At 50.5% G+C, this 21,948-nt stretch overlaps 1 protein-coding gene across 6 annotated transcripts in view; it reads left to right on the forward strand.

Moving 5' to 3' along the window:
- The window catches only part of SEPTIN6 (septin 6), a 63,376-nt gene extending 45,475 nt beyond the window's left edge, over nt 1-17,901 (forward strand). For 2 of the 6 annotated variants that reach the window (XM_045787454.2, XM_045787453.2), the window contains exons 6-11: nt 348-444; nt 3,216-3,384; nt 6,689-6,821; nt 8,303-8,493; nt 14,409-14,532; nt 14,896-17,901. In XM_045787454.2, the coding sequence (XP_045643410.2) occupies nt 348-444; nt 3,216-3,384; nt 6,689-6,821; nt 8,303-8,493; nt 14,409-14,508 (690 nt within the window). In that variant the 3' untranslated portion in view covers nt 14,509-14,532; nt 14,896-17,901. Of the gene's footprint in view, nt 1-347; nt 445-3,215; nt 3,385-6,688; nt 6,822-8,302; nt 8,494-10,394; nt 10,439-13,627; nt 14,338-14,408; nt 14,533-14,895 lie in introns of those variants that run through there. The other 4 variants (XM_045787458.2, XM_045787455.2, XM_045787457.2 and 1 more) reach the window with 4 other exon arrangements.
- Nucleotides 17,902-21,948: the final 4,047 nt, after the last annotated feature.

Consider the following 21,948-nt stretch of genomic DNA (forward strand, 5'->3'; position numbering starts at 1 on the left):
CATCCCACTCACCCGCCTTCCTAAGGCTTTCCCCCTCAGCACCTGCGCCGTGTGAACAGCGCGCTCATCTGGGTATCTGCTCAGTGTTGGGCTTTTTCCCGTCTTCGTCTGTTCCCTGTGTGTTCGGCCACATCATTGAGAATTTCTGAACGGCAGAAGCGTGGGCTAGGCTTCTTAGCCCCACACAGCTCAGAGCTTAAGAAATGCCTCTTGACAATGGCGACAGGGAGGGGACACCACCACAGTGTGATGGGCGCGAGGTCCCAGAGCCGGGCAACGGTTGTATCGAGGGATGCTCGGTGCCTTTCTCCAGGGACTCTGCTCTGAGCCTCTGCCTTCTGTTCCAGGCGCACCTGCCATTTGCTGTCATCGGCAGCACAGAGGAGCTGAAGATAGGCAACAAGATGATGAAGGCGCGGCAGTATCCGTGGGGCACGGTGCAGGGTGAGTGAGCGCCCAGGAGACGGTGCCCCTTTCCCTGCCTCCAGCCGCTGTGTGGCCAGTCCCTAACTTGTCCCGGTCTGTACTCACTGGGCGTGGGCTTCCCGCAGCTGTAGGCAAGCTCTGGCCCCACCCCCGGCTTCTCTGCTGCGAGCAAGCTCTCTTTGTCTCTAATGGAGAAAGCATTCCTAAAACAAAAACGAATGTTTTTTGGAGCCAGGTAAGAAGGAATGTTCAAGAAAGCCTGTGTAATTGGCCCCAGGGCCCCAGGGCCCCAGGAGACGTACAAGAATATAGCAGATGAGTAGCAGACAAACCAGATAGCCATCAGAAATAGACCGGATGAATTGCAAAATGTTCATCTAATGGGATAAGAAACAGTGGTGAAAATGAATGGAGTATAGTTACTTATACAAGAATGAATCTCAGAAACATAACCTTAGGCTCAATAAAGCAGAGAAGAATACATGCCGTATGATTCCACTGATGCGAATTCCCCAAGCAGACAACATGAACAAGATCTATCCTTTTAGGAATTCATACGCAAGTGGCGAAACTGTATAAAAAAAGGCAGAATGAGAAAGCCCAAAGTCGGGATAGTGGTTAAGTCTCATTTCAAGACCAGGCAGAGAGACACAAGGTGCTGCTACCGGGCTTGTAGAAACATTGGTATTCATTTTTTTCTTCTTTATTTCTATATATATAATTATTATACAGTTTCAAAACAGATGTATATACACTCAGGAAACTTCCTTTCGTGGTCTGCCTGACACGTGGTAAGTTACCCGTGGAACTAGTCAGTTCTGTGGATAAAGCAAGGCCTGGGAAGTGGGTGGGAAGTTGTCCACCTCGCTCGCATACAAGGCTGGCAGTGATTGCTGGATTTTTCCATAGGTAGGGCAAGATGGTTATCGGAGCTGTGCTAAATTTTGGTCTTCTCTGCCGTCTGGGGCCGAGATGCTCTGCTAGGAACATTTGTGAATGGTCCCTGGACCCACAGTCCTAACTGGGAATGAGTTTGTGGTCTGAGAGACAGGAGCCTGGAGGAAAATGAGGAGAAACCAGCAGACGTGGTTCCAGTGACTTCCTCCAATTTAGATCGCGTACACCTAACCAACAAAGGGGTTTTTCGAGGTTTTTCGTATAAGTTGGAGTTCACTGTTCTGTTCGAGTGACCTTGGAGTCAGTCCTTCTGACCCGCCACCAGGGATTACTGTCCGGAGAGATGAAGGAAGAGCTGGTCCCGAGAAGTTGCCAGTTACCAATGTGATTTTTCATATTAGCTTATGTTCTATGACAGCAAGGGTCTTTATCTGCAAGGCAATGGGTCTTTTTTTTTTTTAATTTTCTAAAAGTTTCACTTTTTAAGTAATCTCTACACCCAATGTGGGGCTCAAACTCACGACCCCAAGATCAAGGGTTGCGTGCTCTTCCCACTGAGCCAGCTCAGTGTCCCAAGGGAATGGGTCTTAAGCAGAGGGGTTATGTGAGCTGATGTGAGTTTTGGAAAGGTCACACCGATGGCCACGAGATAGTCTGCTGCTACTGTGGCCCACCCTGTCATCCCAGACCCCCTCCCTGTCCCCACGCCTCTCTCCCAGGCCCTGAAAGACAGAAGCTAGGGTGACTAGGCCGGTTCATCATCTCAGACACCACTGTCCCCACATGGTCAGGCCAGACACCCCCACCACAGCCTGGGGACGCCATGCTTGGAGGGACACGCCAGAGCACTGCTCACAGTCTTGTGTTCCAACCAGAAGTCCACTTTGCTATGATTTGGTCTCTGTTTCTGTCCTTCTCGGCCACTGCCCCAAATGCAGACCTTTGCCGTACTCTTTTGACAAGGGGACTTGTTCTTTTGGGCCGGAAAGTGGGGTCCACTTTGTCTCGGTCATCATTGCTGCTGTCAGGCCATTATCCACCCTCTAAAAAACACCTCCTTTCAAGCTACGACCTACCATCCAGATGGGCCACACCTGGGTCCACACCCCTCCTGGTCACTGCTATCTACAGATGGCCTAGTTTCTTCCCTTTGTTCTGGAGACTTGGCACCTGCTCTCCTTGGCATCTGCCTCTCCTTCAGCTCGCCTGCATTTCGAGCCCAGACGCAACTCGCGAGCCACATAACCTTGCCTAACCGTATTGAGACCTTGCGTGGACTATTTCCTGATCTGCCTGGTAAATTCTGCTCCTTCCCTCAAGAGTCATCCTGAGGGTTGCCTCTCTGGTGAAGCCTTCGCTCTGCGGGGGCACCTCAGGCCCCCCTCTGCTGGGCTGGCACTGCGTAGACCTCCATTGTGCTCATTTTTGCCTTGTATTCTATTCACCTCTTTGCATCCATTCTTCCACTCCAGCTGTAAGCTCCTTAGGGCCAGACTCCATGACTTCATTTCTGAACTCCCGGTGCCTCACACGATACTGGGAGCAGAGACGCCGCAACTGTTTATTGGACAGACAGCTGAACGTGCCTTTGCCACGAGCCTAAACGGGGCGCAGAGCAAATAAACATTCCCGTGAGGGTCTGATCGGTGCGTTTGGGTTGAGGCACCACTGAAGGTCTTCTTAGATATTTTTTTATGGTCTTGCGATTTCCCATTACTGTCAGCCTTGTAACTTTCCGTGCGCGTTTTCCATGGGAAAGGGCATCGGGAGGCACATTCGCAGCCTGCACATACACAGGTGGAAAGGCCGTGTGGCCGAGAGGGATTCGTCCATTTCCGCCGCTCCTGGCCTGCCTCTCAGGGCGCTTTCAATCCCCCTCCCCCGCCGCGCAGTCGAGAACGAGGCGCACTGCGACTTCGTGAAGCTGCGGGAGATGCTGATCCGGGTGAACATGGAGGACCTCCGGGAGCAGACCCACAGCCGGCACTACGAGCTCTACCGCCGCTGTAAGCTGGAGGAGATGGGCTTCAAGGACACCGACCCCGACAGCAAACCCTTCAGGTACCCCGCTGGCCGGCCCGGGACAGTTCCCACGGGGAGGCGAGACCCAGGGACCCGGACCTAGACCCGCAGGGCTGTCCCCGCCCCTTCTACCTGCCGTGGTGGGCGGGGGGCTCGCTGAGCGCTGGGCCAGGGAGGAGGCCCAGAGCACGAGGCCCACGGGCTCCCTGCCACACACACACACACCAGCGCACACGGGCTGTGGTCACCTGTGCCGGAGGGGACCCCTGAGCTGAGGTTTTGTTCTACAACGTGGCAGCCTGTGCCCGTCCTCTGGCCCGCTTTCTTCTTCAGACTCCGGCTGCCCCGCCAGATTTCCAATCTGCTCCTTCCCCTCCTTCCCCTTGTCAAGCCCAGATGATGGGAGCAGGTAGCAGTCATTGCACATGTGTTGGTGACCTTCACGCTCTTCAGGCACTGTCCTTAGGGTCTGGGTTCGGGGACACGTTTTGTTTCGACCGCCGGATGTTAATAATCCTTGACATACTTCTCAAAGCAGAATCTGAGATGCTTTCAGACAAGAGGAATGTTTTCGAAAGCAGTTTACTGTGCCTACAGGAGCCATAGGCCAGCCAAGTACCATCGTCTGATCCGTCTGTGTGATGCGTAACATAAGTCCCACACTTGAAATCACCATGTGGTGACCTTTATTACAGCTGAGTCCCCTGTCAGGAAGTGTCGCGCCTCAATTAGGAAGTGAGGGGGACGCTTGTGGGCCAAGAAGGCTTTCAGATGGCCCCTGAGATCCCGCAGTACCTGTTCCCAGGACGAAGCCAGCCTAGGGGCAGAGCGTGGCCGGTCCTGCAGGGATGCCTCATTCTAGAGGGGGTGGACTCGCTCACCTTCAGGAACAGGGACTGCCGGAGCTCCTGGGGGTGGAGAAAGTTGTGCTCACCTCTCTGGTGGGCACTCCCTCAGTTTTCTCTCTCCTTCCCCTCCCACAGCCTTTTTATAAAAAAATGATTTGTCAGAGAGAGGAGAGAGAGTGAGCACAAGCAGGAGGAGAGGAAGGGGCAGAGGCAGAGGGAAAAGCAGGCTCCCCATTGAGCAGGGAGCCCGATGCGGGACTCGATCCCAGGACCCTGAGATCATAACCTGAGCCGAAGGCAGCGGCTTCACTGACCGAGCCACCCAGGCGCCCCCGTCCCACAGCTTTAATCTGCATCTGCGGGGAGGAGGTATGCCTCTGTCTGCTCATCTCTAGTCCCCTCCGCGCCTCTTGCTCCGTCCCGAACACCTGTTACCGGAGTCTTCACCCTCTGCCCTGGCTCCTTCATTCCGAAGAGACGCTCCCTTAACTCCTCCTCCTCGCCATCCCCTGCCCTTTCCAGAAGCTTGGCTCTGGTGGGAAAGAGGAAGAGTGATTTGTACTTACTGGCTTCTGCCCCCACTGCGCCTCTGAAATGCTTCTCTCCGAGGTCAGCAATCACATACTCACGGCCAGTTATGATGGGGCCTCTGAGTCCCATCTTTTTTTATCTCAGTGTCTCGTTCGATATTCCTCCCCACCACCTCTGTCCTGAAATTCTCTCTGCCTTTGGCTTTTCTCGCACTGCCTGGCTGTGTCGAGTCCCTCTCTCTCGCTACCCCTTCTGGGCCTCATTGGCAGGCACCTTTTCTTCAGCTCACTCCTCTAAGCATGGGTGTGCCCCGGGGTTCCTTCCTAGGATCTCTGCTCCTGTCACTCTGTGTTCTCTTGGCGGCAGGTTCTTTCTACGATCAGCCCTACTTGCCGCCTAGAAAGAGATGACTCCCCCGCCAAAATCATATTTCTGAGCTCCAAACCTACTGCTCCAACTGCCCACCGGATATTCTCACTCAGACGTCCCACGGAGGACGTACCTCCAAGAGCAGCAGTCTAAGCTTCAGTTCATCTTCTTCCCTCGTAAACACGCCCCTTTCCCAGTGTTCCCAGGTCCACCGTCTGCCTGGTTGCCCGAGCCAAAAAACCCAAATTAGTTTAAAGTCCTTCCAAGTCCTAGGAGTTCTGCTTCCCTCACTGTTTCTTAAGTTCCCCCAAATCCTCCATCCCGACCAGCCCTTAACGTTCAGACCCCACCGTTTCTTGCTTATTCTAGTTCCTCCGTCCCCCACCCACCTCCCCCCAACACCTCCCCTCCCGGCAACCACTCATGGATAATTTTCTGTATTTAGGGGCCTGGGTTTTTTTGGTTTGTCTCTCCTTTTTCTTCATTCGTTTGTGTTGTTTCTTAAATTGCACATTTGAGTGAAATCACGCGGCGTTTGTCTTTCTCTGACTGACTTGTTTACTTAGGCTTACACCCCCCGGCTCCATCCATATCATGGCAAATGGCAAGATCTCTTTCTGTTTTACATCTTTCTTGTGGGAGTGAGAGATCCCAACATTTCTTATTTGGATTGTGGGGAAGTCTGTCCTTCACGCAACAGCCGGAGTGGTCTTTCTCATTTTCAAATTGCATGAAGTCAGTCCTCCTGCTTGCAACCCTGCAGTGGATAAATGACCAGGCCTGTAATACGACATCCGACACCGGCTCTCTCGTGCTGGACTCGAGACCTCACCTCCCTCTACTCCACAGCTTCCACCATCGTCTGGAGCCGTGTTGGACTATGCCTGGCTCCCCAAGTACATCGTCCTGGCTCCACATGTGCCCTTCCACCTGCTGCCCTCTTCGGAGCATGAGTCTTCCTCTTCTTCACTGGGCTGACTCCTGTTGCTTTAAAACTGAGGCTGGGGGCGGGGAGACTCGGCCCGGACATCTCCCAGTAGACCGTGCGTTCCTTGATGGCGCGCCCAGTGGCTGTTGGCTCTAGATGTTGAATGACTAGCATAGTGTCACTTAGTCCTGTGTCTAGCATGCGATGGAGTCTCACCAAGTGTTTTTTGCAATAGTTCATTAATGTGGCCAGTTTCAGAGCCAGGACCTGGGAGCCCGGTTCAGAGGAAGGACCCAGATTAAGAGATGAGAGACCCAGCTTCTGGTCCCTGCCTTGCCTCTACCTAGCGTGTGGTCCTGAGAAGATCACCTCACCTCTCTGGTCCTCTTTCCTCATCTGTGTGACCAGGGTGGAGAAGCAGATGTTCTGAGTCACTTCCAGTTCCAAGGATCTTGTCAGTTCCCCAGGGCTGCCCTGGCCCCCGCAAGCAGCCCATGACCCTGCTGTCACATGCCAGGCCAGCTGCCTGCAGCTTTGTGCTTCTGTTTTTGCAGGTCCAGAATTGGGGAAAGGGGGGGAGGGGGACCCAGGGAGGATCACTGGGGCCAGTTTTCATTGAATAGGAGCCATTCCAAAGGGAGGGGAATTAACCTGACCTTGTTCGCAGCTTACAGGAGACATACGAGGCCAAAAGGAACGAGTTCCTAGGGGAGCTCCAGAAAAAAGAAGAGGAGATGAGACAGATGTTCGTCCAGAGGGTCAAAGAGAAAGAAGCTGAACTTAAAGAGGCAGAGAAAGAGGTAAATGTGACCCTGACTGCCCAGCAGGCAGGAAGAGGGGGCTGAGCTTGGATGAGGCAGGGGCTTCTGCCCCGAGGGCACAGCCCGTCAGAGCCTTGAAGCTTCCAGGCAGGAGTGGGGCCGGCCTGAGCAGACCTGCCTTGGCTGGCACCTAGGGCGGCGAGGTGAGATCTCTGTCTTCTTGATCCCCCGTTCCCCAAGGCGTGGATGTGTTCTCATTCCCTGTTACTTCGTTCCCTGGAGCCGGCTCTCTCACACAGTAGCCACCAGCCACATGTGGCTGTTTACACTCAGACGGATTACAATTAAATAAAACTTAAAACTCAGTTCCTCAGTCGCATTAGCCACATTTCAGATGCTGTCCCCCTGCGACTAGCGGCTATCGTATTGGACAGCACAGCCATAGAACATTTCCATCACCACAGAAAGTTCCATTGGGCAACGCAGCTCAAGAATCAAGACCAAGTCCATGGCGTGGATATTGATTTTTTTTTTCAGTTTCACTTTTCAAAAGAAAAATGTCACCCAGTACTTTGGGAGGAGACGTGAGGGGATCTTAAAGGTAAATGAGTGAAAGTCCAGTGAACAAAAGCCAGGTTAGAGCAACGGACGGCCACAGCTTCCACCACCCTACCCCCAGGGACTAGTAGAAGCTGGTCTACGCAGCAAGCCTGTCGTCCACCACCCATTACTAAGTGGCAGTCCCAAATACCTGTAGGACCCAGAGACCCGCCCTCCTCCATGATATGCTTCGAGTGCTGTGGAATCCTAAATTCTCTCCAGAACCCTCAAAAGCAAGTGAGGTTATGCTTGGTCTGCTCTTAGTCTTCAGGGTCCTTTATCACGTTCCAGTTTGTTAGCACAGTGGCGTGCCAGAATATTCTTACCGTGCTCCTTGGGGTGTCTGGTTCTATTCAGGGCTAGCTGAGTCTCCCCTTGGTCAAAGCTGAGGTCTCTGCACTCACTGCATTTTATCAAATGCCTTCATCTCCTCCCATGTCTGAGGACAGGTATTTTCTCTGACCAGCTTTGGCATTGCTGAAGTTTTCTCTGCAACCCATGGCGATGCTCCTTGACCACAGCGGGGAGGGAAAGGCAGGGGCCCCCTCTCATATTGGGCCATCTCGCTATATAATCCTCCGAAGCATGGGTTAACCTTGGGCAAAGTCCTTCACTTCTCTGACCTTCTGTTCCCTCATAGAATACCAATAATAACAGCATAGTTCTTGATACTAATTATTAATTAATATTCATTAATAATAGTTCCCTGACCACATTCAAGAGCAGAAACGTGGAGGTGAAGTGGCAGGAAAGGGACCTACCCCGAACACTGTGCCCTTTGGTGCTATCAGAGCGGTCCCTGGCAGAAATGTCTCCTGAGGTCCCCGGGTCCCACCGGTCCCCAGCCGCCCTGGGCTCTGCTCCGAGAGGAGCTGCTCCCAGGGAGGCCGCTCCTCAGACTCCCTGTGCTTCCCTGCCAGCTGCACGAGAAGTTTGACCGTCTGAAGAAACTGCACCAGGACGAGAAGAAGAAGCTGGAGGATAAGAAGAAATGCCTGGACGATGAAGTCAACGCCTTCAAACAGAGAAAGACGGCGGCTGAGCTGCTCCAGTCCCAGGGCTCCCAGGCTGGAGGCTCACAGACTCTGAAGAGGGACAAAGAGAAGAAAAAGTAAGTGGTAGGCTGTTCTGGGGTTCTGGCTTCCTCCTCCTGCTCGTCCCCTCAGCACAGGGCCTGGAGACTGGGGGGGCAGAGGGGGGTGCTGAGGGCTGGGGGCCAGAGGTGATCTGTGGGCTGACAGGTGTGTTTTGCGTTTGGGTCCCTATAACTGGTCTCTGTGTCCCCTGAGTTTGGGGAACTGAGAGTAGGGGGGCCTGTGGTCCCGGGGGCGAGAGTAGGGGGGCCTGTGGTCCCAAGGGCCTGGTGCCTCCACTCAGCTGCTTGGGAAAGCCCTGTAAGCTCCAGGTAGGTGGAGAGGGAGGGACAGAAGAGAGGCAAAGGGAACGTGGGAGGTGAGAAAGAAAGGAGGAAACCATGAGATCTGCGGAGGTGTAAGAAAGAGGTGAAGGAGAAGGACAGCTAGAGGATAAAGGGGAGAGGGCGCCTTAGCAGAAGCCTCTGGACACCCTCTTTCTCCCTCAAGAGGTTGGCGCTGATCTGGCTTACTGGCCTGCGTGTTCATCCCGTGTCTGGGGTGTTCACCTCCCCGTGCCTGTAGCCCCCCAACCCCATTCTCACTTAGCTGCAGCCAGCAGTTGAACAGCTCTTACTGAAGGCTGCAGCCCAGTCGGGGTCTCCCACTCTGTGGCATCCCTCCCTCTTGGCCGTTTCATTGTTCCTGGCCTGGGGTGCTGAGGACTTGGTGGGGAGCCCCCAGATGCTAGTAGACTCACGTGCCCCATCCTCAGGCTGGGCAGTGGCTGTAGAGTCTGTCCATCCCCCCGGTATCTGGTGAGGCAGGACAGCGCGGACTCCTGCTTCCATGTGGGTCCGTAACCCCGAGCTGACTCCGGGCTCTGCTGGCCCAAGCTCCCCGTTCCTCATCCAGAGCCAGAGGAGAGGAAAGGATTTCCCGTGGGACCTGTGAAGCACCGGGAAACCGTCCAGGGGTCCCCTGTGCTCTAGCCGCTTGTGCAGTGTGACGCGGGGAGCCCTCACGTGGAGTGCTGGGCCATGTCCTTACCAAAGGGGCCTGAGGATCCGAAAGGTGTCCATGGTCTTTGCCTTCTGTTCTTAGCGACTTGTTCCTGACTCAACTCTGGGATGGCTGCCAGAAGGAGGAAACCTCTTCCTTTCCTCTGTGCCTGGCTGATCTCTTAGAAATAAAACAGTGACTTGGGTATAACAGTAGAATAGTTACTATTTGAAGGCACTCGGTTTTGCAATCCATTTATTCAGAAGCGTAATTTGAACATTTTCACCCATGAGTCCAGAGATGTTTGCTATTGAGTCACCACGCTTTGTGTCAGATTCACTGACTAATGAACTTGTTTCGGTGGTAACCTGATGGATAAAGTTTAACTAGCCAGAAAAAGGCCGCTTTGGACACACCGTATATTAACTGACCTGGAGTCGTGTGTGAGACACCAGCAGGAACGGGTTCCTATTTTTAAGATCAGAAAAAACTAAATTTGTCTTCCAGCTCTAACCCGCTGCCTTCTTGGCCTGGGATATTTGTTACCTCAGTCCCTGGGGCAGCGTCACAGCCTGCTCGCTGGAATTAGGAGATTCCTTTGTTTGGACCCCACTGGCACTAAACTATAAATATTCCCTAGTCAGATGTTCAGTGCAAGTTCCTCCCAGACCAGGCTCTCTCTCCCAGTGGTCTCACATGGACTGATCCCCCCACTCCCATTCCAGGCAGAAGACCCTACGTAGGGAGACGTGTCTCTCCAGAGGTTAAGAAAGAGTACTGGTGTTTCTGGGGTCCCTACCAGCCCGCCCTCCCTCTCCCCCGCCCCCACTCTTCCTCATTTCCTTCGATGGCTAATCCTTCATTGTTGGTGTCAACTCATAATATTGGATCTCTCCTCAAGCTCCCTCCATCTTCATCAGCTCTTACTGTTTTACAGTTAACTCTGCTGTTTGCTGCATGCTGCATGAGACCCAGGTCCTGGTAAGCTTTATTAACTCTAAATAGAACTGGCGGTGGCTTCTAGAACACATCTCCCCAAACCCCGCTCCCCGCCCAACACACATACCTAATCACGAAAGAAGCTGCTTCACTGTCCTAGCTCTTGTGACTGACAGGATTAAGAAACAGTTTGCTGTAGTCTCCAGTGTACATGTGGAATGTTTGCCTGCGCGGTGACAAGCAGAGTGTTTGCAGACTTGCCACTAGAACGGTTGAGTAGCATAGGTGGGTCCTGCGATCAGTAGCTGAGGTTTCACTCTTGGCCGTTCTTTTTTCTTAAAAGCGCCCTAATCATTGCTTTCAAAATTAACTAGCAGGTAGTGACGAGGGAAATCAATGGGCCCGCTAGTCTGTCCTGTAATGTCACAGTTGGCGTTGACCCCCAGGTTTGGGAATGTTCCAAGTCAACGGAAACGTGCTTCTCTATTTCCCTCTGGTGGCTGTTTCTTATCCGAGGGGTTTAAGTTCTCAAATTTCCTTTGGCTGTGTGCCCCTCCCCCCAAAAAACCTATAATAAAAGTGGAAGAAAATGAAGAGATTTCCAACATTATAGAGATTTCCTTACATTTCATTCAGCAGCTGCGTGAACACCTTTGATAAGAAGGTAAATGGGTAACCTTTGATAGCACGGATTCCTGAGGGCTCTTAGGTCTACAGAGTGAATCATGCGTCCTTGATATCATGTGGTTTATATGTTGATTATAGCAAAGAGTAAGCACCTTCTATCTATTCTTCTAGACTCAGTAGGTAGGGAGGGAACATAAGTATGTTCCACATAATTAGGCTTATTGCTATTTTTTAAACTTTACCATAGAAACTTCCACACAGGAACAAGAGAGAAGAGAGTGCCCACAACCAAGCCCCCAGGCAATTCTCAACATATGGCCAATACCGTCTTATCCATTATCCCAAATTTGCTGGATTATTGTAAAGCAAAAGCCATATCATTTCATCTGTAAATACTTTAGCCTGTATCTCTAAGAGATAATGACTCTTAAACCCATAACCACAGCGCCACCATTACCGCACCTACCAAATGCATAATTTGTTAACATCACATTTCTAGTCGACGTTCTAAATGCCCCGGTTGTCTCATAAATGCCTTTTACCTTTGGTTTGTTTGGGTCAGGGAATATAAAATATCGAGCAGCCTTCTCCCCACTCACCAATGTAATTTATGATTTAAATGGAGAACCTGCTGTTAGTTGCCAAAGCTATAGCTGTTGGCCCTGGGGACTTCGGGCAGTTGGCAAAACATCCTACTTTCAAGCAAATCTCCAAGAGGAAGTTCACAGAGGCTTCTGAAACATCAGGCCCCTGAAACTGGGCCAAAGGAAACAACCCTAAAAGAACAATGCGATGATTTATTGTCTGGCTTAAAGGCAAGTCTTGGTGCCCCTGTTAGTTGACAGGAATTAAACTGAGAATCTCCGTTTGGGAAGACTTTGGATTCCTCGGTCTGTCCACTGCCGTGGCTCTCGTGTCTCCAACAAAGTGTCCGACACCTCTAGGGGCTCCGTTCATTTGTTCCCCCGTTTTCAGCGAGGAGCGCAGGAAAGATGAATGCTGGTAGATTTCAGTTGACTCTGGTGGCGACGCACGTGGCCAGACACAATTTGGTTCAGGTTTCGAGTCAATCATTGTTAGTAGCCATTACGAAAATGAATTCTGGCAAAACTATAATTAAAGCCATGCTGTACAAGTGAGAGGCAATTGGCAACCAGTGGGAACAGGCCACCCGAACCCCAAGTAGATTGGCTTTTCCTGGCAGGCTTTGCCCCAGCAGACCACAAGAGCGGTTCCAAACCAAATAAGGGAGGGAGGCCTTGGCTCCAGGGGACCCGAAAGCCACAAAGGCAGCCTGTCCCCTCCCCAAGGCCCTCATTCCAGGGGCGGATCACAAAGGCCACCCCTCATTAACTGGAGTGTGGGCTGAGGGAGGCTCTCTGTTCCTCACTGGTTTTGAAATTGCTGGAGGCGCTAGGGGCCGCTCTCCGCAATTGTAAGAGAAATTCCTCTGGGACCCCTGTGCAGTTGCCCAGTTGCCGATACTGTATCTCAATGGTTACTGGCCCCTTGGCCCATTCGGGGGGGGGGGGTGTGCGCACCGTATGTGGACAGGATACACGGATCAAAATATGTCCGCCTTCCCGCGCAGCCCAGAACATAGGCCGTCGCCATGTTGTTTAGGTCTCCCTTCCCCTGGGCAGTAGACAAAGACTAGAATAAGAGGTGAGCGTTCGTGTGGCATTTTGATACTTTTTGAAGTGCTTCTCCAGATGACATTATTTTCATCTTACAACAATCCTGTGAGGTAGAGAAGAAAGGAATAATCTTCAGTTTGCAGGATGAGTGCATGGAGGAGTGGGGAATTTCAGAGACTTACCAAGGCTCACACAGTGAGTTAGCGGCAGAGTTGGAAGAGGAGTGCAGAACTAATTCCTGGCATAAATGGCTATGAGAGAGAGTAGAGGTGCGTGTGTGGAGAGCTGTGTGGATGTATTCGCTCTGAGGAAGTGACTGTACAAACATACTCCCATACACATGTGCTTTTGACAGCCTTCCCAGACATCTAATAGCCTTGATGTAATGAGGTAAATGTGTACCCAAAATGGATTGCCGTAGTTCAGATTTTCAGGACACTGTGGTCTGGACCCTACTGCAGACCCCTCAGCCGTCTCCAGATACTTCTCAAACAGTCTTGCCCCGGGGTACCAGTTAGCTAACTGGGGCTGCTCCAAAGTCTACCTGAGGAGATCCCTCCACCGCCTCTGTTTTCCCTGTGGGACAAGGCAATCCGTGGCCGAGAGCCTGGCGCTCTGCCCAGCGGCCTGAGGCCCCCTGGAGATTTGCTGACCGGACTCCTGGACGGCGTCTGGGTGGGGGAGCATTAGGACCCAGTAATTAGGAAGAGAGAAAATATTCTCCTGGCTGTTGATAATTATTTTGCTTAGCTAATGGCACTCTACTGCCACTCAGAGGTGTGTGGGGGTGTGTGAGAGAGAAAGCATGTTCCCAGGAGCCAATGCAATAAGACCTTATTCTAACATAGCTATATTCTAATTTATCCATTAGTCATCACGACAATTTTCTTCTAACCCTTTTTTTTTGTTGTTGTTGTTGTACATTAATCCATCCATTCATTAACCCAACTTCTCTTTTCATTTTCAGTTTGGGCTTCCTGTAGACGCCCTTTTCCTGCGCAACAGAGCTGGGCCTCCCTTTCTCTAATTCCCCCTTAACATGCCTGAGGGGCCACACGACCCATGCCCTCCCCTCTCTTCCTGCCAAAGTTTATAGAAGCCTGGGAGTCTGAGGATGGTGTCTGGCCTCTGGTCAAGAAGCCAGCAGTCACATGGCTCGGAAATGGAGATGCCTCCTGCATCCCAGTCCCCCCTGCTCCCCCCCCCCGCCAGCCACTCCCCTGCCATCTTTGCCAGAGTGTAACATGTTCAAGGGTCCCATCTGCTATTCTCCACCACCAGCTTCCCTGTTCGAATTCTGATTGCTGCTTGTTTCCCTGAAGTATTTGCCTCCACCATGCCTGGGTAAGCGCCAGTTAGTCCCAGTTAGTCCCCATGCACTGGGCTTCCCTGACCCCCCCAACCCCTGACAGGAGCCATGGCCCCTTCTGAGAGGCCTCCAAAAGGAGATCCTCTGGTGCCTTTTTCTTCTGGCCTCTCAGCCCAGCCTTTTCCAGTTTTGAGTTGCTCCAAGTAAGTGCACTCAAGTTGTGTTAAAAATCCAGAACGAGTTTATTGACAGAACAAGCCCTTTCCAGAAAAGATGACTGCTGAAGAAAATAGCATAAATGTCTGCTCTCTATAATTCTGGGTACCCCACAAATGCAGAAGGGGGAATAAACCTGAATATTATTACCAGCCTAGTGTCTTCAATGATAGACTTCTGGAATTCTTCTGAGGTGTCTCAGTATCTCTGTAATGTCCCTTAGGGCCCCACACCATCCCACTCAGGCAGGCTCAGTCGCCGGTTCATGTTGCAAACTGCCCAGCTGCATGGTCAAAGGAGCAGTGTTTTCAGCTTTGCTCTGATGAGTCTTCCAGTCTGTTTATTTGGTGCGTGGGATGAGTTTTAATCTGTATTTTGCATGTGCCCCCCCCCATTAGAAGAGGTGAGACCATCAGCTGGGAAGGAGAGGAGAGGTGTTGTGTCTCAGAAGGTCCCCGACTTTATCTCCGGTCTAAGGATGTGATATTTAAAAGATATTCCAGCCCCAATTTTTATAACGGGCCCATCTGATAGTGGCTTTGGGAACGCCTTTGAAGTAGAGAGCCCTCCACTGTCAGGACCATGAGGTACAGCGGCCTTGGTGTTTGGCCAGCAAGAGAGAGAAAGAGAGAGAGAGAGAGAGAGAGAGCTGAAGGTCACCTGGCAATGATCTGTGGCTAACGCGCCGTTTCTCTGCCCTTCCTTTGCAGTAATCCATGGCTGTGTACTGAATAGTAGCCCCCGCTACAGCTGGACTGGACTCCATTTAGCCTTTTAAGCCAAGGTTCCTATTTTAACTGACAGCTTTCCTATGGGGGGGGGGGCAGGCAGCAGCCCCCACCCCCGCCCCTGCCATGTACTTCCACTTTGAGTCCCACCTCATCTTCTGAATTCTGCCTCCGAGTCCATTGGCACTGATCATGACCTTCTTCTTCTTTATTGTTTTTTTGAGGTGGTTTTTTTTTTTTTTTTGGATCACTCTTTCTTTTTCTCAAAACGCACACTTAAACCAGGCTATGCCAAATTTTCAGGGCTTTCTGAAGTGTTGAGAATGGGGAGGGACTGTCCTCTCTTCCATAAGAGATCATAAATTGTAGGAAGCGAAAAGTAGAAGAAACAAGCGAAGCTACGCACACGCTTTCTATGTTCTAGTCCGCAGAGCGAGAGTGCAGTTTTGATGTGTATTGTTGGGTGAGTCACCGATTGGTTAGTGGCCAGAGGCAAGGATGGAGTATAAGCTAGTTTCTTGAGAAACATCCGAGTCTCCTAGGGGAGCATGTTAGGAGACCCCATGCTCGGAGGTTCAAAACAAAACAAAACAAAAACTGGATACTCCGTCAGTAGCTCAGAGAGACCCTAAATTAGGGCTGCAAGTCTCCTTGGGAAAGACATGTCACTGGCAGCTTTGATGTCTCGGTGTCCAGTTTTATAGCTCTTTCCCAAGAATCTCAGACTCAACCAAGCAGCCGGTCACCATTTCCCCTGGGTTATCATTTGCATCACAAGTGGGGGGGGGCTCTCATTTGCATTGTTTACACATTAACTACTTGAGGCCTGAGGAGCTCCGAGAACTTCGAAAGTAGTAGCCGGCCAGCCAGCCTTGGGGAGAACATCCGGGCCTAGGCGGGAATGTCCAGGCCAGGGAGAAATTTTGGTCCCTCAAACAGCTACGACCCAAAGGAAATGGAGACCCAGAGAAGTCGAGGGACTGGCCCCGATGTCCCAGTGCTGTTTTGCGGCAGAAGCCAGGCAAAATTCAGTGCCTCCTGACCCCGGCTTCGTGTCACAAATGGATTCAACCTGTTCCTCTCTATGTTGCTGGAGACCAAGGTCTTTTGATGTTGTTCTGAGAAAATGAATAATTGGCATTACAGGGCCTTTGAGGGTTTCCCCTGCCCCCATAGAAAGCTATCTGAGGATGAAGGGGGCAGGGCAGGCAAAGCTGGGGACTCCAGGCCAGCTCCCGAGCCCAGTGTTTCTGCTGACGGTGCCTGTTGGCAGGTCAGCTTCCCTGGAAGTCTGGACTGCGGCCCAGGCACGCGAGGGTGAACAGGTACTCACACGATTCCTCGATTCCTCGTATTCAAGGAAGTTTGGTAAACAAAAACATCTACCCTGCGAGTGAACAGAAGGCCTATAGAAAGTTGATTAAAAGGATGAAAATAGTTATTTTACTGGGTAGCTTTTCTCACTGTAGACAAAATTTTTTTTTCTCCCCCTTCAGTGAAGAAGCTTTTTAATTAACACAATTATTTTTTTAAAAAATACCCTAAGTACTCTGTTAACTTCTGGTGAAACAAATCCAGTCATTAGAAATGGTCTGCGCTTTTATTTTCCCAGACTGGAATGGAATGGTTTTCCTGAAAAATCCCCACACGTGACCACACACACACACACCATTTCTCTTAAGCAAGAGGTTTGCTTTTTCTTGCTGCGGTGCAGATGGCTTTTGGTTTTGCTTTTAATCATTTGGCATTCACACGTGGCTGTTTTTTTATTAAAACAAGAAGCTTCAAACCGGTGTGTGGTGTTCTTAAACTCTTCTCAGCAGATTTCCCGGTGGTGACGGTCTGTTGGTGGTCCCCTTTCTAACCTGTCTTCTCCAAGCATAATCTGTGCTGCCCCACACTGCCCACTCCCCTTGCCTTGTCTTACTTTGAATGTCCTTTTTCTTTGGCTAATTTCATGTTCTCTTTCTCTTTCTCTCTCCCTCTCCAGCTTTTTTTAATCTTGTCTTCAGCAGCTGCACTAAGTCTAAAGGAGAAGACTGCCATTATATTGTCTCAAACCAGAAACCAACCAATCCCCTTCTCCCCTCAAACTGCGCACATAACACACGCCACACACTCCACAAGTGTTCCCGTGTCCCTGTGTCCAGGCAAGAAGCTCTCTCCTGGCTCACATGGTATTTTAAATGGAAATGTCTTGTCCTAACCTACCCAAGGTAGGAAAAGAACCTTCTGAGCTGGAGAATGGACCAAATGTAACCTCAGAGAGACAACCGCAGGACGACTCACCCAAGTGTAAGTGACTGGGGCAGGAGACCTCAGCTGTGGGTGTGGAAGTGCTGTTCACAAGTTTCCCGGTTTTCCTTCTAAAACACCAGTCCTCCGGTCCAATGGGTTGACTGTCCACGGCCACTATTAAACATTTCTGAACATGGGAAGAGAAAGTCAATCGACAGTCCTCTCTTCAGCACTCACAGGCCTTCTGCAGACACCCCCCCACCCCCGCTTCCCAACAAGGGGGAAAATGGACCCACTCACACTCAGGTGGGGAAGGGAGAGACAGGAGGGGGTTTAAGCTTAGTAAGAGCAAAATTACTCCATCCAACCCTCCAGGGCCAGTTGGGGTTTTGTGAGAGGTTTCTGCTCAACCTGGGATCTGCAAGGAGAACTTCCGTGTTGATAAATCTGCCTTGATTTCATTGGCTTAACTTGCATCAAAATACCATGTGAGCGGGCTCATTCCCGTGTATCCCTACAACCATTGCCATTCCACTGTCCGGTGCCTCCTGAGAGAGCCTCTTTGCATGTTTTCCAGAATCTGTGTTTTTCCTTTCTTCTCCTTTGTTCTTTTTGCTCAGAAGTGTGACCAGTCACCGCCCCTCTGGGGCTTTCATTCGCCAGGAGAAACATCCCAAAACCAGCACTGTTTAGCTTGATACCTTTCTAATGTCCATGTCAATTTTCAATAAAATTCAAAGAAATGCTCAATGGCTGTGTGATCTGATCTTAAATCGTTAGGTGATGTGGAGTGGGTGGCCGCCTTCCAAGTGGGTGACTGAAGCGGCTCAGGGAGGCAAGCCCATATACAATCTTCGTAGGTGGGCTGCTGTGCCTCCCTCTCCCCATTTGGGACTGCAGTTCCCACGGGGCGGGGAGGGGGTGGGCAGGAAGTCCTCTACTTTTCCTTCATTAGCATGGATTTAACTGATGCATTGAGCTGATTATCATCTAGGATAAAACGTGGAGGAAGTGGAACGCCAGATCCTACAAACAAGATTCTGGTGAATTTTAATTCCTGAAGGAAAAGAACTCCGCACTGCATGTCTTCTTTCATTTAATCCTGTGATGTGAGCATCCCGGAAATTCATGAATATGACCGTGCTTGAGGACTCGAAAAGCGTTCTATAGATAGCAAGTAGGACTTTACGTCCTGGGTCTGGCGGGGGGGGGGGGGGGGGCGGGGAAGCCTCCTGTTGCCCCCAGCATTAAGGTGGGCAAGAGGGGAGGAGGCTCAACTTTCTACAATTCTGGTTGCAGTCGAGGTAGGGTTTTCTTTCCTCGGTTTCATTTCCCGATTGGCCAGAGGCTGGAGACCCGGAGACCGGAGAAGCGTCCCCTATCCTCTCCGGACCGGAGGAAACGACACTGACCTGAGTTTGCGCGGCTCGCACACTAGATGGCAGCCGAGAGAGACACACACAGAGAGAGAGAGAGAGAGAGAGAGAGCGAGAAATACTCGCTTATGACGTCACTGAGCAGTGGCCGGCGCCTAGGGGTGGAAAAATACAGGCTCTGGAGCCAGCCACAAGAGCTAATGTAAATGAGCAATCTGGTTGTTCAATAAACCACATCCCTTATTAAGGATGGAGTTTTTCCTTTACTCGAAGTACCTTAGGTTCCTCTAATCCAGGGTTTCTCAGCCTCAGCACTACTGACATATTTGAGGCCAGAGAATTCTTTGTCGTAGTGGCCGTCCTGGGCATTGCAGCACGTTTAGCACCCTCCCTCCCACCCCAAGCTGTGATAACCAAAAATGCCTCCTGGAGGGCACAACCGTCCCATATCGAGAGCCATTGTTGTAGGCCAGGGGTCAGCAAACTTCTTCTATAAAGGCCCAGCTGGTAAGTTATTTTAGGCTTCACGGGCAATGTGGCCTCTGCAACTGTTCACTCTAGCACAAAAGCAGCCATAGATAATAGGTAAAAGGATGAGCACGGCTGCGTGCCAATAAAACTTTATTTATAGATACTGAAATTTGAAATTCACACGTGAATCTCATTTTCCCATGTCCCGAATTATTATTCTTTTTATTTTTTCAAGCATTGGAAAATATAAAAACCATTCTTAGCATGAGGGCCTTACAAATGCAGGCAGTGGGAGCAGATTTGGCCTGTGAGCCATCAGTCATTGTTTGCCGACCGCACCTCTAACACCTTTTAGTGCTGGTTGGTGTATCATTCAACCTAAAGGTGTTAGAAGTAACTGGCCAGTTAGAAGAAATGAGAAATAGGGGTGCCTGGGTGGCTCAGTTGGGTGAAGCTTCTGCCCTTGGCTCAGGTCATGATCCCAGGGTCCTGGGATGGAGCCCAGCATCAGGCTCCCTGCTCAGCGGGGGGCCTGCTTCTCCCTTTCCCGGTCCCCCTGCTTGTGCTCTCTCAAATAAATAAATAAAATATTTTTTAAAAAGAGAGAGAGATCAGAAATGAAGACAAATGGCTGAAGACTTCATGCAAGTTCGTGGGGGGAAATGGGCTTACCTAAAATTTGCATACAGTTTTGCTGGAGAAGAGACATGGGGGCAGGGGCCTGCTGTGGCAATGAGGGCCTGCTCCTGGGGCATTGCTGAGCAGGTGACAATGCCAATTCCTTCTAGGGAGAGAACCCGGCCTCTAAAACACTCAGAAAGGGGCGCCTGGGTGGCACAGCAGTTAAGCGTCTGCCTTCGGCTCAGGGCGTGATCCCGGCGTTCTGGGATCGAGCCCCACATCAGGCTCCTCTGCTATGAGCCTGCTTCTTCCTCTCCCACTCCCCCTGCTTGTGTTCCCTCTCTCGCTGACTGTCTCTATCTCTGTAGAATAAATAAATAAAATCTTTAAAATATATAAATAAATAAAACACTCAGAAAAGCCTAGCAGCCAGGGCTCCAGCTGTAAGTACTGAGTTGAACCAGTATCCTCTCCTATCTGAGATGCCCCCACTTGGGGAGATTCATCCCTTTGTTAAAAGTACAGCTTTCTTGCAAAGCCATTCTTTTAAAATGTGGGGTCCCCCCCCCGAAAGAGCTGTGCACTAGACAGTAGTACCTCACAGGGTTTTTGCCACCTGCTGCTACCTTAACGTAGGTGTCTATCCAGACCCTGCACTACCTCTTAGCTCGTTTGGCTTGGGCTTTAGAAGGCACCTGCTCTGGGCTCAATACCTATAAAAAATTATACGTCTATCTGTTACATATAGACTTGGGGCCAAACTCCTTATCTTGGTTTGGGGCTTAGATTACTTGTCCTCGAGCCAATAATAAGGATATATTGAACTCCTCCCATGGGTTTGGCCCTGTGCCCTATGCTTTGGGCGATAGTGTTGCATGAGATCTAGGTAGATACTGCTCTTGAGGAACTTACAGACCGGCCACATCTTATCTACTCAACCCTATTTTCCAATCCTTCCTAATACCCAGTCTTTTTTTTTTTTTTTTTTTTGACGGAGAGAGAGACAGCCAGCTAGAGAGGGAACACAGGCAGAGGGAGTGCGAGAGGAAGAAGCAGGCTCCCAGGGGAGGAGCCTGATGTGGGGCTCGATCCCAGGACTCCAGGATCACGGGCTGAGCTGAAGGCAGACACTTAACGACTGAGCCACCCAGGCACCCCCCTAATACCCAGTCTTCAGTCCACTCATCAGTCTGCACGAGCCTCTCCTGGAGTTACACAAACCACTTGTTGACTTTGTCTGAAATACCCTCTACTGATTTAAATCCTGCTTTCAAGGCTCAGGTCCAACCTTCTCTTTGAAGTCTTTCTTGATCCCATCCATGTATCCCGATCTCTTCTCCATTTTTAAACTTCCTAGTTGAACTTTTATAATCTTTTCTGCCTCCTGTTTAGAGACTTCCCTCCTCAAGAGATGTGAAGCTTCCTACAGGTAGGAACATCATTTAGAGCCCTTCAGAGAGCCCAGTAAAGAGCCGGCCACACAACAAAAAGTAATTAAGAGGTAGAGAGATTGAGATTCTTCAGCAATGTAGGGAGCTGTTGCACTTTTCAAACATTTAATTTTGGAATTAAGTTATGAGAATACTAGAAAGTATATCCACATACTCTTGACAGAGTCACCAGTTGATAACATTTTGCCCCATTTGCTTTACCATTGTGCACTCTCTCTATGTATACAGATGTGGTCTATAGATAGCTATTCATATTTTTTCTGAACCATTTGAAGGTAATTTACATGTATCATGGCACTTTACCCCTAAATATTCCAGTGGGCATTTCCTAATAATAAAGATATTCTCTTACATAACCACACACAGTTATCAACTTCAGCAAATTTAACATTTTTACACCTTTATCTATTGAATAGCATGCTTTATAGCACTATTTTTCTTGCCATATAGGATTTTGTCTAGGATCCCCCATTGTGTCCTATCTCTATTCTCCTTTAATATAGAATCTTTGTCTTTTTTTTTTAAAGATTTTATTTATTTATTTGACAGAGAGAGAGACAGCCAGCGAGAGAGGGAACACAAGCAGGGGGAGTGGGAGAGGAAGAAGCAGGCTCCCAGCAGAGGAGCCTGATGCGGGGCTCAATCCCAGGACCCTGGGATCACGCCCTGAGCCGAAGGCAGACGCTTAACCACTGTGCCACCCAGGCGCCCCAGAATCTTTGTCTTTTTTGACACTGATACACACACACATATTTTAGAGAGGGGGGAGGGGCAGGTGGAGAGGGAGAGAGAGAATCTTAAGCAAGCTCCACACCCAGTGTGGAGCCCGACATGGGACTTCATCTTACAACCCTGAGATCATGACCTGAGGTGAAATC

The sequence above is a fragment of the Ursus americanus genome, chromosome X (genome assembly GCF_024610735.1).
Source record: "Ursus americanus isolate L20-20 chromosome X, mUrsAme1.1.p, whole genome shotgun sequence".
Taxonomy (NCBI): Eukaryota; Metazoa; Chordata; class Mammalia; order Carnivora; family Ursidae; genus Ursus; species Ursus americanus.